This window comes from Hyperolius riggenbachi, chromosome 1, assembly GCF_040937935.1.
Source record: "Hyperolius riggenbachi isolate aHypRig1 chromosome 1, aHypRig1.pri, whole genome shotgun sequence".
In the NCBI taxonomy this organism is placed as follows: Eukaryota; Metazoa; Chordata; class Amphibia; order Anura; family Hyperoliidae; genus Hyperolius; species Hyperolius riggenbachi.
Window position 1 is genome coordinate 508765340 of NC_090646.1, and position 16955 is coordinate 508782294.

Below are 16955 nucleotides of genomic sequence, written 5' to 3' on the forward strand. Positions count from 1 at the left end.
CAAAGCACGGTCAGGGTAGGTACATTACTTATACAGCAAATGGGTCCTTACTTAGATGTGTGGTGGTAGCCGTTTCTCAGGCGCCCACTCCAGACCGGAATCAAACCCTGATTCCCCGGTCATTACCTGTGGTCACCATGGTACTGAGAAAGTACCATTGAAAGTTTCACACAGTTGAATGAATGGCAGACTTGCTCTCCATAACAGATTCTCGTTACAAGTACTGAACAGTCAGCAGAAAAAGTAATTTAAAAAAATAGATGTAAGCTTTAACTATGGTAGAGAAAGAACCATCGAAAGTCGAAAGTTGATAAGGCAGTCAGACATTACTTGACATCACTGAGTGAGGAAGAGCAATCTCGCCATGGTGCGCAGTAGTCCAGCACGACCGTCACTACACAAACAACTGTTTGCGGTGCGTTACACAGTGAGTTTGGGCTGTCAGTGTAAAGCAGTACACTAAGGCCTCGTTCACATCATTTAGCGCAGATGGATGTGCGATCGGAACGCAACGCGTTCGATCGCACGCCATCTGCGCTACTATGCGCTGCACTGCATATCCCATTCATTACAATGAATGGGATCTGCGCTGCGATTACCAAAAATGCGTGCAGCACGCGATAGCGCAATCGCGCTGCCATGCAGCGCATATGGGAATGGTAGAAGGGCTGTCTATGCCCTTCTACCGTTCTTGCGCGTCGCACACTATACGCGCTGCCAAAATGCGCACGGCAGCGTGTATAGTCTGAACGAGGCCTTATTACACTCCCTGATTGATGTATACACATGCAAGATGTTTTAAAGCAATGTAGGCCTCCAATTTAGCAATAAAATGTGATTTCTGCCTTTAAAACGCTGCTTTGCGTCAAATCCAGATTTCCCCCCGGGACTTTTGGCATCTATCCTACTCATCCATGCCCCCCTCCAGGTGTTAGACCCCTTGAAACATCTTTTCCATCATTTTTGTGGCCAGCATAAATGTTTCTAGTTTTCAAAGTTCGCCTTCCCATTGTAGTCTATTGTGGTTCGCGAAAGTTCGCACAAACTGAACTTTTGCGGAAGTTCGCGAACCGAAAATCGGAGGTTCGAGCCATCTCTAATGGTATGGTGTGTGATGGATTGTCAATTACTTGATGTACAGCAGTTCCAATCAATTTTTTTCTGAGCTTTCAATTATTTTATTCATGATTGTGGGAAAAAATTTAACAGGGGTGTGTGGTACATTGGTCAGATTTTTGAATTGTTACAATCAGTCAGAAGAATTGATTGCTATTCTTAAATTGAAGAGATATTTAAAAAATTGAATGGTGTGTGGCCACCTATAAGGCTCCAAACTCCAAAGCTCTGTGGTGAAGCTGTTCCTGCTGCAGCCTTGAGACTTCCTTTCTGCCAATCAGCACACAAACCATTTTCAAAGTTTGTGTTGGATTTTTGCAGAGAAGCATGTAGTGTGTTTCCCTGGAAGTCTGACTCAGCCCAGCAGCAGCATCATCACAGACCATGCAAAGCACAGAGCAAGCAGATCTCTAGTGCAGCCAGGTAAAATCGGCTTGTGAGGGGATGTAAAAAGTAACATTCCTAATGCCTTTGCGAGTTCTAGCTCTCCCCTTGACAATAAACTTGTTGACTTTGGCATTTCAATACCCCAACAAAGGCTGCAATTAAGAATGAGTACAACATTTCTTAGAATTGATTTTTCTGGAGAAAGTGTATTTCCACATTACAGTGGACCTCCAGTGTAAGTTATATGTTATAAGCATATCTGTTATAATGCAATACGATAGCCGCAATTGTATATGCTCAGTCACTTGCCTATGCTACGCCATATAAGGCGAAGGCTCCACCCCCATAAAATACCTTAAGGGTGTGATTTTGGGGGGCTTCACAGCCCAGCCTTTAACTCTGTAGCCCACCCCCAGCACTGTGGCTGTGGTGTAATTGTGCTAGATTCCTCTTTGAGGAGAGAAAAATCTTACGGAATGACGCTGCAGCCACAGAGCAAGAGGCTGGGCTGTGGAGGAGGTAAGATAAGCCTTCAGAAAAAATGCTATGGCGTTATTTCATAATGGGGAGGGGCCTTCGCCTTACATAGCATAGAGTGGGCGAACAAGTGAGTATATACAATAGTGACTATCATGATGCATTATAACATATAGCATTAGTGTCCCTGACACTAACTTTAACTTACACTGAATGTCCGCTTTAAGTGAGAAAATGCCTACATTTACTCTACCACAGAAATGCATTAAGTGCACTTAGTTGCACCATAATTAGCAGCATAATCCACTAAAATGAACTTTTTCAAGGTGTCACAGCAAAGTCTGATACACACTTTTTTTTTTTTAAACTTCAGGGATTTTTTTTTTTAAAAATGAGAAAATAGTGTTGGGTCCTCTGTAATTTTCCAACCAGACACTAAATTAGACATAAAGCCCGGATGGCCAGAAAAGAAAAGGCTTGTACTACAACTTTTATTTGCTACCTTCTGGTTACAAACCTGTATTGTGGTCATTCCAACCTCTTTTCCAATAAGCAGCCTTCCATCTTGTAGTTTCGCAATATGAGGCTCTTCCAATTTTATGAATTCTGTCACTAAATCAGTCACATCAAACTGCCAGTCTGTACCCAGCAGAAACACGAGCTGCCCAAGAGGACCAGGGTCTTCTGCCACAAACTGAGTGAGAACACGGACCATTGCATGCTGATACTGAAGCGAGCATCCTCTTCCTCTGCGCTCATCATCATCATCGTCATCACTGTCCCTTGTAGGTCTGAAAGATGGCGTTATAAATGTTATAATATTACAATTATGATGTGTTTAAGAGAAAGGACCTGATTTAGTGAAGTTAAATATCACACTTGATAATAATTTTGCTGTAAATAGTCTTCTATGCTGCACATTTTTTTTTTTTTTTTTACTAAAAATGACCCTTCCATTTCAATTTGCAACCAGCTAAGAATTTGCAATACTCACCACAGGCTGCACTTATGGAACTTGTACTCTGTTTCAGTGCAAAAAAAGCACAGTTATTTCCTTTTCCTTATGACAAATCAGTTGCACAAAGAAGGAGTTCTTAGATACATTTGACATGCATTAATTGAGTAATTTGCAACCACAGGCACACCACCAACCTGATTTAGGAATATGGCAGAAAGGTTGTTTTTTGTGCTAAGAAACTTTTACATTATTACTAAAAACACGTAAAGCTGAACTTAAAGGACAACTGAAGTGAGTAGAGCATGGAGGCTGCATTATTGATTTCATTTTAAACAATGCCAATTGCCTGACAGCCTTGCTGATCTATTTGGCTGTAGTAGTGTCTGAATCACACCAGGAACAAGCATGCAGCTAATCATCTCCGATCTGACAATAATGTCATAAACATCTGATCTGCTGCATGCTTGTTTAGGGTCTATGGCTAAAAGTATTAAAGGCAGAGGATCAGCAGGGCTGCCAGGCAACTGGTGTTTCTTAAAACAAAATAAATATGGCAGCCTCCATATACCTCCCACTTCAGTTTCTCTTAAAAGGTCTCGCCTCAGCTCTAGGGTCCCGGGATCCTCTCGGCATCTTCTGCACCTTCGTGAGTGCCACTCGCCTTCACGCTCATATGCCTTGTAGTGTTCTGTGCAGCCGCAGAAGTACTGTCCCTGTGCAGAACTCTCCAGACCACGTGTGCACAATCACAAGCGGCGCTCGCGCAGGCGCAGAAGATGCACAGAGGGGATCCTGGGACACTGGAGCTGCGGCGAGGGACATATCGGCTGCCAGGGGCTGGATGAAGCCCCAGGTAAGTAGATTTTTTCCCCTTGAATCTTTCCTTTAAGGGTTTGTTTAGTTTTCAGCAAAATAGAGTATAACTTTAAAGCTTTAGTGACTGCTGTTCCACCAAAAAGAGGTAACAATCCTGCCTGCATTATTTATTTATTTTGACTTTTTCTTTTAAAGTCTGTGACCATGCCAACAGGTAGATGCATGCTGACCAGTAATGTTACATTGCACAATGTGTTCACAGTTCACCTGCTATTATTGATATCTATGAGAAACAAGTCCTACTTAAATTTGGACTAAGGGTCCAATCAGTTGCTGTCAGTTGTGACTGAAAGGACAACTGATGTGCAGTACAGTGTCCATGTTTCCCCTATGGCCTCTTTTACTCTGTACGCTGAAAAACTGAAGCTTTTTCACAATGCACTGCTATGGAGGAAAAAAAAGGCATTAAAGAGGAGCTGTTAGGTATAAGGTCTCAGAGAAAATAAACACATATATCAGTAGCTAAAGATTGGCTGTACTTACATTACATATGCATTTCACTGTCCACGTTTGGATTTCACAGAATTTTTATATAGTATATGCAGAGAATGATGCTCCTGACAGCCCATGGCAGGTTCCATGTTTGTGAAGCCAAATGTGTCGTCATGTCCTCCCTGCTTCCTGATCACAGATAAGCTCGTACTGAATAACACAGTGTGCAGTGAATATTAATGAGCCATGTGGCTAGGAACAATAGCTGACTCCTGCAGTGTACTCTGCCCGGAGATTTATCTGTGCTGTGGCTGGACTGAGTTAGAAGCTGCTGAAACTTGATCCCGTCTTCTCCTTAGCAGCCGAGGGGAGGGCCCCAGAATGCTTTGCAGTATGGAATGCGGCTTGTGTCCTCCTTAGGAGCTTAGCTTTGCTGATAAGAACACATCAAATGTAAGAGAGATTTTTATCTTTAGTAATGCCTTTTTGGCTTCTGTCTAAACTGTTTAACACAGGAGAATAGAGGTTTAAATTAGCTTCTGCAGCCTGACAGTTACTCTTTAAAACGCAACCCATAGCAACACATTCAAATGCAATAAAGGAACACTATCAATACTAAAGTGTTCTAAAATGACAATGTACAAATAATGTCTAAGTAAACATAGTGTAAACATTTTCCTACTTTTCAAGTTAAATATCAGAGGCAAAAGCTTTAATTTATTAGGATTTTGCTTTATTTGGAACAAATCAATTGCAGAAGGGGTGTCTGCTTCAATGTACAGCCAGTGTTGCATATCAGACTACAGAGTATTTTTCTCTGAAACCAAAAAAAGTATGAAAAGCTGTGGTGTCACAGACAACTACAAATGTTTATATCAAGTTACATTTCCTCTGCTCTCTTCAGACACTTACGTCAGAGACACAGCTTTCTCTCATACACACACAGGGTTAACAGATGAAGGGTGAGGGGGATTCCCTCTCCCCTCATGGCTCATTCTGCCATCAGTTTTGGCATCAGTAAAGTGTAATAGTATTTTGATAACAGTAAACAAAGAGGTTGCAGTGACATGTATATACCAGTACTTAGCAGCACAGCCCAAACAATTCCTATCTCAGTTATAAAAAACATGTTAATCGGGAGTGTTCCTTTAAGTGTAAAAGTATCCTAGAGCTATGCCACATAAAATTGGCAACCAGATAGCATAAAAGTTCCCCTCCATGCAATCCCCATTAGACAACAGGGGTAGGGTCCTTTAACATTGGTAAAAGGGTGCTTTGTGGTGGTGGTGATGTGCGTGTGTGTTTGCCACTGCCAGAAACACTTGCATGTGCATGCCCAAAATCCTGTTGTGTCTAATGATGTCAATCTTGGTTGCTGCTGTACAGGGGGCCATTGTAACTCACAGTTCTCTTCACATTGCTGCAATTATCACTTTCTCCTTACAATGTGATCACCAGATTTTACCTGTCAAAATAATACAATGTGCAATATTGAGGCTTAGTAAATTAGACCAATACCATAGTTATTTATTTTTAGGATACTTGTAGTGTTTACTGTGTGTGATGAAATAAATGTATTTTTTGAGGAAGGGCAGGGCTCCACTTGATGAATGACTGGTAATGTTTTGTGAACAGTAAAGAGTTATAGTTTACTGCCACATTACTTTCATGCACATCCACAATAACTAATGTGCATAGGGCCAGGGCCGGGATCCCTAGGATGATATTTCTGGACATGAGCGTAATACAGAAAAGTTGCATGGCTAAAGCCTAGTGATGTGTACTACCTCCCTCTATGAAGATGAGCGAAGGGACAATGGTTGGGTACATGAGGAAGCAAAGTCCAGTGAGCAGGGTAAGAAGGGGAACAATGCATTCATTTATTGCCGAGGTTTAAAGGGGCACTACAGCGAAAAACTGTAAAATGTAAAATATGTGCAAACATATACAAATAAGAAGTACATTTTTTCCCAGAGTAAAATGAGACATAAATTACTTGTCTCCTATGTTGCTGCCACTAGGTTGTAGAAATCTGACAGAAGTGACAGGCTTTGGACTAGTCCATCTCTTTGTAGGGGATTCTCAGGGATATTTTTATTTTCAAAAGCGCTTAGTGAGTGGAAAAAATATTTAAATGATTGGAAAATGAATTTTTAACATGTGAAGTTGGATTGATGAGGATAAAGACATCTGTCATGAAATGTTTGCACATCTTGCATAGAAGATCTCCAACAATTGTATAGCTGGTGTTTTAGAGGCTAATGAAATGTTGTGTCTAAACCTGTTTTATCTTTCATTTGTTTTGTTTTTTTAGGATTTTGCTGACTTCTCTTTATCTTATGATTCAAAGGCGATTAACAGCAGGAGAAAAAGTTTGTGATAATTTAGTACCTAATTATATGCAAAAATGTGCCAAATCTGAAAGTGAGCATAAATTACCTTATTTACAATTTATTATATTGTTTATGACAACTTTTCAGCAGTGTTGAATGCCTGGTTTAGGGACCAGCTGAAGACCTGCACACAGCAGGTGTTCACTGATGATGAACAGTGGAGCTGAACGGTTGTGTAAAAGAAACATTTCCATAGCTTAAATGTTTTCTTTTGTATTTTTTTTTCTTGTTTGCTGAGCTGGAACTATACTAGCTCTGTCCACCAGCTAAGGAGCATAAAGCTAACTTATGAGTGTAAAAACAATAGAAAAAAAAGTATTCAATTATTTTTTGCAAAGAACTGTGTCCACTGCAGATCAGTAAAGAGCTCTATTGGCATCCTCTGGTTTTGCAGAGTGCCACAAAATACAGTGAGGAAGTTTATGTTGCTATATGATCTACCTAAAACTGCAGCAATCAGCAATAAGCATTCCCACACCAACTAACATGTATAGGGTCTTTCCTTATGGTGGCCACTAATGATCCAATCTTTTTCATCCAATCTTACCAAATCTATGTAGTGTAAGGGTAAATTGAGTGAATATACTGAATGGATACTTCAGGCAGTTACCTTATATTACATAGAAATGGTAAGATTGGATGAAAAAGATTGTATCATTAGTGGCCACCCTTAAGGTGGCCATACATGGTACAATTTTTCAATTAGATAATTTCGTTCGATTATTCCGTTAGATCGAATATAAAGATTTTTCCAGCATGTCCGATCATTATCCCCGAAAAAACGGGATAATCGTTCAAATTTCTTGATCGAAAAAAAACAAAAATTTCAACTTTCATTCAATTCGATCATTTAGATCGAATAAACGGGAAAATCGAACGTTTTTATTGTACCATGTATGGCCACCATTAGACACATTTTCCAGGAGGGTGCTGCTGAAACCTCATACCTTATTACTGGACACACGGCTAGCCAGGGGGTCGTTGGATGAACTCTGTTCTCACCTGAAGCAGGTGGGTGCTTTGTATTGAGGGAAGGCTATGTCACACCCCTTTACAAAGCAAAATAGTTGTTCTGTCATGCTAATTACAAGCTCCCATGGTTGGGGGATGCAGCTAGTATAGTTCTAGTGGGAAAGGGGGTCTCCCATGTGGTTTCTTTTCCTTATTTCCTTGGATCTAAACATGATTAGTACCTTGGAAAGCTTTCTGATCTATGGTAACTGAGAACGCTGAGATAACAACAGCACCTAATAAGCAATGCTGACTAGCTCAACACCAGCTTGCATGTCGGTTACATTTCATCTAGTGTTAATGAACTTGGCATGCAGTAAGTTCCAGTACCCTGCAGTAATGGATATACAAGGCAATTTAATCACCTGGTTTGTTAAATGATTCATATAAAAAAATGTACAAACCCACCTCCTGTTGTACATAATGGGCACTCTCCATCCCTTGACCTGGCTGAGTTCAGTGTCAGAAATATCTATCTGAAGAGGTAGTCGAGGAACCCAGATAGTAATTTGTAGAGGAGCACTCAGATACTGGTATGTGAAGTTCACCACGACTCCAACCTTGCCCTTCATTTCCTTTCCATTGACAAAAACGTAGTCACATCTTTCTGATACCTGGAGAAGAAGACAATCTTCAGAAAGGAGGCAGTAATATTCAGGTGTTATATATCTCTGAGTGTGTATTTGTGTGGTCTTAACTGTGTGAGACTAGACTTTGCCACTTTGTCAAGAGTGTTTATTCAAGGCAATGTTTCGTTTTTAGTTTGTAGGCACCAGGAGCTCTCGTGAAAGTCACACATTTTACATTACATGTAAGAACTTAACCCAGAATAAGAAACAGGATACAATATGTCATAAAATAAAGCACCCATAATTTTGCCAACCTGCAATCTGTAGTATTTATCAGGAAAATGCTTGAAAATGTTGAGTCACACAGCCAGTCTTAGCAACAACCAATACAGGATTAGACATGGAAGGGTTGCATGGCACTTTATACATTTGCTTCTCACTGGTACTCTGTCACCGCAGCCAACACACCATTGCATGTATGCTGAGCTTCACCACTTGTCAGCAATCGTTCATGATATCCAGAATTCTACTGCACCATTTTTTCCTCTCCTGAGCTTCACCTCCATATGTAGCCAACATTACCCTTAATCCCTGCCCTTTCCAGGAATGTATAACCTCTCCTGTACCCAGGGGCGTAACTATCGCTCCCTCACCCCCACCTTTGAAGCATATAGGGGCCCATCTGGCCCCTGTATAAGTGGATCAGAGAGGAAGCAGGTAGGCTGTCAACCAAAAAGTTTATTTTTTAACTAGTGTGCACAGCCGCGCATAAGCAGCTTGCTTGTTTTCTTCCTGCCTTATTTGCAAAGGCATTGCTGTGCCCATAAGGGCATCCTCTGTCGCTTCCAGCCGGCTGCTGGCAAGCCACCTCCCCCCAGCTCACACAACAGATAAAAATGATCATTTTCTACCAAGTTTCATTGTTTTATAATATTGACCCAGATTTGAAAATGTTGAACATAATTGTCTGTTTGTTACCAACCCACTATGGAAATGTTTTTAATGACGCTTGATTGAATTGCTAAACTTGTGTGTGGTTTTAGCTTCTTACCAGTTCGACCATTTTCCATAAGAGAAACACAATAAGAAAAAAATACCAGAATAATACATTCAGACCAAATAAATGTTTAATACATAGCTGTATAATAAAGTTTTGGTTTTTTTTTGCTATTGCTTGGGGTTCAGTTTTAGGAATGTTTACCAGTGTTTATTTTTGTGGTGTGCTTTGTTATTGTGTGGTTTTGTTTTGTGTTTTTTTTTTCTTACCCCAGCCTTGTAACCGTGTAAACATTCGGTTGTCCGGTGATTGATATTTCCCAATGCTCCCGCAGATGGGAAATATAAAAACAAGGTGATAATGCAGTCCTCTGGCAGACAGCAACACAATACAAAGTGCAACATTTTAATGAAAGTCTCTTTAATGGAGAAAGCAGCAAAAGAAATGCAATTGCATTGGTTTGCGTGTCAGCAGCCTGATCCCGAGGTGTGACTACAAGCTTGCACATTATTTATGGGGCTCCTGGTATGTTATGCAAACACATCCACTTCCAGCATTTCTCTGCTGAATTTCTAATGAGATAGCCTTTGCAGAAGAGCAGAAGAGCCGCACCAGGAGTGGACAGCCAATCAGGAAAAAAACCTTTCTGACAAGAGCTTCACCTCTAGAATAAAACACTGCTGCGAGATATGAAAGATTTTCTTTTGTTATTTCCGTATATTGACACTAAAAATACATAGCCCTTTTTTCCCTGTGATGAGCCTCGTCACCCAGGGAATACGTCTTAATTCAAAGCCGTGTGTCATTTATCATGCTGTATATGCAAGACAGGTTTATCTTTAGAAAACCGAGTGCTGTAACTTTTGGCCTGTGTTGGAGAATGTACTGATGCTAAGTCCGCAATGCTCATTGCTTGACATGTCACAGGCAGAAGATGGAATGCTAGCTAAGACTTCAAAGATGAATTTAGCATGCTACAAAACAGCAGATTTCAAATCAGAGCACAATTCATTGAAAATATTTGGCAGGGCCTACATAGGACATGTAAAGCGTTACGTTTGTTTTGAGTTCATTTCAAAACACCTCTTTTTTAACTGATCTCTTATATTTTACAGTGGTGGAGAATGGAACACAATCCCAAGGTGATTTCCGAAAACAGCATGTATGGCTTATGAGGTCGTCATGCGTCCAACAGCTACATAAATATATAACAATATAGAAAGCAAGAAGGTGAGTGTGTGGCCACTACTCTTTCATCTTGGCTTGTCATCCGTGTGTACCAATAGGGGTTGCTTGCTGATCATTTATGTGGGGAACAGAAAACCACATAGGGCTTGATTCACAAAGTGGTGCTAACTGTTAGTACGCTTGTGAAAAGCCCCTTATCCCTTTGTAGCCCTTATTTTTGGTTGGGCTAGAAGGTTTTAAGCTACAAAGTTTTTAATTCAGCTACAAAAGGGTGCCCTTTTGTAGCCCATATTTTTGATTTGGCTACAAGGATTTTGACTCTGCTACAAAAGGGCACTCCTTTGTAGCCAATATTTTTGATTTGGCTACAAGGTTTTGGTAAGGTTGACATATGGGCTACATTAGGCGTCCTTTGTAGCGGAATTTGGCATATGGACTACAAAGGGTGCCCTTTGTAGCTGAATTTGGCATATTGGCTACACCAGGCACTCTTTGTAGACGAATTTGGCATATGGGCTACACCAGGCATCCTTTGTAGCCGAATTTGGCATATGAGCTACACCAGGCACCCTTTGTAGCCGAATTTGGCATATGGGCTACACCAGGCAACCTTTATAGCCGAATTTGGCACATGGGCTACACTGGGCACCCTTTGTAGCTGAATGTGGCTTTTTTTGTCTATATCAGGAGCCCTTTTTCCCAGGAGCCCTTTTCCAATGAACACGGTAAAAAATGAATAATTGGTATTTTATGCATTCACGCCAGACTATTTTCTCCCTGTAAAATGCCTACAAAATATAATGTTTTTTTGGGAAAAAAAACCCAGAGAAAGCCTAGATTATGAGGAAAGCAAAAAAAAAAAAAAAAAAGAAAGAAAGAAATAAATCACTTAGATGGTTGAAGTAATGAAAATGGTATTTCTGTATTAATAGCGACACAGCTGACATGCCAAAATTGTCAGGAACCTGAAGGAGCAAAAATCCTGGAGTGCGAAAAATCTAAGAGAGGGTCAAAGTATTAATGGCTTCTTTAGAGGTTTCCAAAAGCATAAACAGAAAGACACTTCAATCCCAGTTGTTATAAAAACAGTGGCTCAGTACAACTGCTGTGGAAATTATTTAATAACACCATCTACATTGTGCATTAGCCCATTAGCAATACATCAGCAATCATCTTTGATTGCTCTGACTGCTCTGAAGTACCATTAAAAGGTTATAGGTTTCTGCACTTTGCACACATCATCATTGCTCTTCTCGCTGCTTTAGTAAACAAGCTTGAATATTCAAGAGCTGATTGTGTTGCTGTCCCCATATATGCCTGTTGCCTATTTTACAGTGATCCTGAGGATAGAGAGATGCAAGTCACAATTGCTGCCTACTTTAAAAAATGCTGATGCCTTCAGCAATAACACATTCAAAGAAGCCAACTGGAAGACAATACACATGATCTGCACACTTTTACTTATTGTAACATTTCTCTCCTGTATAATATTTGTTTTTTATTTGTATTTTTTTTAAAGACACAAGATGTATCACATCAGTGGGTGTCTCTTAAGCTAACATTGTCAAACCTAATGTTAACCTAAACTCAATTTTCCTAAATCTTTAATCTCCCATGTTCAAAATACCTGTTATTTACCAATGGCTTCTTGTAGCCCCCCCCCCCCCTTCCCTAGTCTTTGAGGTCCCACATTAAAGTCCGTAAGCTGTCTGGGTTGTAAACTAGGAAGCATGCGGTGTCCCAGCTCCTCCCTGATTACGCTTGCGTGAATGGGAGCATTTTGTGCATGCACAGCTACAACAGTTACTAGCTGCACATGCATGGAATGCTCCCGGCTACAGGAGTACAAACAAGGAGGTGTGTGGCCAGGACAGTGCACTTTAATTGGGATGACAATCTAACAATGGAGGTGACCTGGAGGACATTGAGGTAACTCAAACACTACAGGCAGAGGCGTATCTAGAGGGGTGCAGGCATGACTCATGCCATGGGCACCACAGCACCATGGGCGCCATGGCTGCCCCATTCTTGGTTACTTATACTTATTGGGCTAACTCTAGCAACCTATAAAGGGGGGCTACTTATACCAGGACGACTTGTATCATTATTATAGGGCAAGGTGGTCTGATGTGGGCGCAATTTCAGTGTTTGCCATAGGTGCTATATTACCCAGATACACCCCTGACTACAGGGTGCTTGAATAAGCCTCAAGTATGTAAAAATCTATTTTTTTCCCATCACAGCTACAAATTAACTGAAGGATTTATTGGCTGCCTATTTTGTTAAACAACATTAGCTCCCACCTCAACAAGAGAATAGGGGTTATTGATAATGAACTGGCCTGTTGGGAGCCACAATAAAGAGGGGTAACTCACCTATGTCATCACCTCTCACCACTGTGTTGAACACTGGTTTCCATCTTCTCAACACTTCCCAGCTGGAAATCAGGAGGATGGAGAGTGGTGTGCAGCACACTTGTTAGTGGCAGCCACATAAGATGAGTTAAAGAGAACTAAGATTGTTTTATTTAATAACTGTTATGTGAATCTCTTTTAAAGCTCTACTATAATGAGCAGGTGCTAGGAATGTAACTCGCCTGCTCATCTGTAAATCAGTACTCTTTTGAAACCCTGCCCCATGGGCAAAACTGTCATGGCATTTTTTTTCCCAAGTGTTGCCAAAGCTCTGTGAACACTCCCACCTATGTCACCTCAGCCTGCCCCCAGATCAGCAGCCACGGCCTAATAGGTGGCTGCAGAGTGGGGGGCGGGGCTGATCAATGGAGGTGGGGGTGGCCACAGAGCTTCTGAAAACACTTTGGACACAAATGGCCATAGCAGATTTGCAGATGGGGTGGAGTTGAAAAGAATACTGATTTATGGGCCAGCAGGTGAGTTACTTCACCTGGCATCCACTGATTCTAGTATAACTTTAAAAGAGCTTTAGTTATTATTTAGCAATAAAGTTCTTGAAGATGACAACCAAGAAGCTCTTTAAGGCCCAGTGCACACCGAGCGGTTTTTGGAGCGATCCGCCGGCCGCATCCGCCTGGAAACATGCTTGGCTAATGTATTGCAATGGGATGGTGCACACCGGCGGTTTGAGGTTTTTGCCAAGCCGCAAACGCGCCTCCTGCTGCGCGTTTGCGGTTTGCTAAAAAACCTCAAACCGCCGGTGTGCACCACACATTGAAATACAATAGCCAAGCGTTTTCACTGGCTGATGCGGCTGGTGGATCGCATACAAAATCCGCTTGGTGTGCACCCGGCCAAATATCTGCTCTCTGGTCCCAAAACCGCTAGCGTTTTGACGATCTGCTAGCGGTTTTGGTGTGCACTGGGCCTAACTCTCACTGCTGCAGCCACTCACAGGTTTTACTTATCACTCACGTACCCCTACAAGAGAGAGAAAATGCCTAGGCAAAGTGTGAAATATGAAGCATTTGTACTTTGCCTCAACCAATTTGGGCATTCTATAAATGCCAGGTATAGGACAACACTTTGGTAATATACAGTATAATACATCATTGAGTGATCATAATGTACACTAATTACTCTTAATGCTGCAATTTCAGTTTATCATGAAAACATCATGATTTTAAAATAGTAGTAGAAAATCACTATAGTGCTATGCCAATATATATAACACATACTAAAAAAATCAATATAGAATACCCCCGCCAGCTCAAAATTTTAAATTTTAAAGGAAAACCTATTGCAGCAATTTATCAGATGACAGACACAGAAGTAGAGTCGTGCAAATCTCTTTCTCTTGCCCTCCTTTCTGCTCTGCAGTCTATTTTTGATTTTTCACTCTATGTACTTTCATGTTTAAAGTGTTTTTCCCCTCTCCTGTAAAAAAAAGCTACAAAACGTACCTATTGAGTTCCAACATATTTTATTTCTTTTTATCCTAAGAAGTGTTCTAGAAAGGCGTCTACATTAAAATATTACAAGGGAAATATGTTTTGCAGAAGGCATTGTGAACTTACTTCCTTTTTTTGAGAGTTTGGGCACACTAACACTTTAAGCAGAAATAAAGTAGCCCGGGTATAATAGTGACAGTTTATGTTTATGTACTGCCTAATAAGAATGCATGGTATTTAACCACTTTACCCCCGCGCGTACGTATTTCTCCGCCCCTTTTTCCATCCTTTAAAAACCAGGGACGGAGAAACACGTACTTTCCGCGTTCCCGACGCTGCCCGCGCTCCCGCTCGTAAACACGCCGCCGCCCGCTCGCCCAGAGATCAATGAACGGGAAAATCCATTCCCGTTCGTTGATCTAAGCCCCGCAATGATCAGCTGCTCTCCTATGGGCAGCGCGATCATTGTGAGAAAAAACTCACGTGTCCAGCCTCCTTATTCTTACTCCAAGCTTCCGGAAGGAAGCTTGGAGGTCGCATTAAAACAAAAAGTTACTGTGGCCATCTTGTGGCCAAATAGTAAACTACACCCTACACATTTTTCACATACAAATAAATGACTTTTACACATAAAATTAACTCATTACCTCCCACACTCCCCATTTTTTTTTTTGTAATTAAAAAAAAATTAAAAAATTTGCAATTAAAAAAAATACATAAATAGTTACCTTAGGGACTGAACTTTTTAAATATTTATGTCAAGATGGTATAACACTGTTACTTTATAAACTATGGGCTTGTAATTAGGGATGGACGCAAAACTGAAAAAAATGCACCTTTATTTCCAAATAAAATATTGGCGCCAAACATTGTGATAGGGACATAATTTAAATGGTTTTATAACCGGGACAAAAGGGCAAATACGTTTCATGGGTTTTAATTACAGTAGCATGCATTATTTAAAAACTATAATGGCCGAAAACTGAAAAATAATTATTTTTTTCCCCACATTTTTCCTATTTTCCCATTAAAACACATTTAGGAAAAAATAATTCTTGGCATAATGTCCCACCTAAAGAAAGCCTAATTGGTGGCGAAAAAAACAAGATATAGTTCATTTCATTGCGATAAGTAATAATAAAGTTATAGACGAATGAATGGAAGGAGCGCTGAAAGGTGAAAATTGCTCTGGTGCTCAGGGGGTAAAACCCCTCAGTGGTGAAGTGGTTAAATAATAATATTGTAGTTATGGAAATTAAGTGAACAATGGATTTTGACTTTCAATTCTGTACTAAAAACTTCACCTAGTCCTTAAATAACTCAATTAATGATTTAGTCCATGGGGGAATATGTGTGATATGCTGAAAATCCAATGCAGCAACAATATTCTGGTTGCTATAGCACTGTAGCACTGACCCCTATCAACATTTATCTTTCTTTCTTTTTTTTAGTTCATTAAGAATCATTTGAGTGTGAAAAGTGTTTTATTTGTGTTTGAATAGCAACTGGTTTCAGCCCCGTGCCCACCTGCTGAATTTAAAACAATCAGGAAAGGGCTTTAAATGCAAGAGAATAGGATTTGGGATGGAAATTGGCTGAATGTATCGATCTGAGATGTTGGGAAATCTCGGGCCAATGTAGTTGTCAGTTGCGATAATCACAGTGTGCGATAACAACGAATGATAGACACGACAGAAACCCAGGCCGTTGTCCCTCAAAATGTATTATGTTCCCCCCCGGTGCCTGTACTTTACCTGCCACGCTGTTAGAGATGTGGCGAACGGTTCCCGAACCGTTCGCCGGCGAACATCTCCAAATCCCTGGGGCTTTTACTACTTCCGGGTCGCACTGACCCGGAGTAGTACGCCTGCGCTGCCCGGCGGAGCGCGTCCTAGATCGCGCTCCTGTTGCCGGGCACTTTCTGCGCATGAGCGTGACGTCATGAACAACGTCACGCTCATGCGCAGAGAGTGCCCGGCAACAGGAGCGCGATCTAGGACGCGCTCCGCCGGGCAGCGCAGGCGTACTACTCCGGGTCAGTGCGACCCTGAAGTAGTAAAAGCCCCAGAGATGTTCGCCAGGCGAACAGTTCACCACATCTCTACACGCTGCCCCTAGAGTGTCTTTGCTGTATTTCCGCATTGGTGCTCCACGTGACTAATGGCATATACGACGTGGGGTGCCTTTGTGATGTCATTTGGGCTGGGGCTGCCATGATAACGGGGCTCTAGTTTTTGTTTCCCCATAAGGCCAAACAGTCCCAGTCCTCCCCTGGAGAGGGGGGTTTGAAGACTGGATTTTTTTTAAAGAGAAGAGTCACAAATGTCTTGCAGATAACCACATAGAAAGTGAAACTGTGAGCTTGAACCTGGTTATCAAAGCTCTACAGAAAGTATAAATGATTTAGTAAAGAACTCAAGGAGATATAACTATAACTAAGAAAAAAGGAAAAGAAACTATTTAACTGTATTTCAGTGACGACTTACCTCTCTGGGAGGACGCTGAACTTTATGGACAAATGAAAGATCTGTATAATTTCAGATGTAATGCACAAAACTGGGGAAACTAGTTTTCAGCCTGTCACACACTGATAGTATCTAATTTCTATTACCTAGAAAATATTGAGCCTGCTTGCAAGGCTTTCCTTGCAGTAACCTATCATTGTTTAAACTCTATACATAAATAC

The 16955-nt window shown here is 41.1% G+C and overlaps 1 protein-coding gene across 2 annotated transcripts in view; it reads right to left on the reverse strand.

The window, feature by feature from the left end:
• The window catches only part of TMEM132C (transmembrane protein 132C), a 762868-nt gene that overhangs the window by 48514 nt on the left and 697399 nt on the right, over positions 1-16955 (reverse strand). For both annotated transcript variants that reach the window (XM_068243755.1, XM_068243763.1), the window contains exons 6-7: positions 8059-8264; positions 2498-2771 (exon numbers count right to left, since the gene is read on the reverse strand). In XM_068243755.1, coding sequence (XP_068099856.1) covers positions 2498-2771; positions 8059-8264 — 480 coding nt within the window. The remainder of the gene's footprint in view (positions 1-2497; positions 2772-8058; positions 8265-16955) is intronic.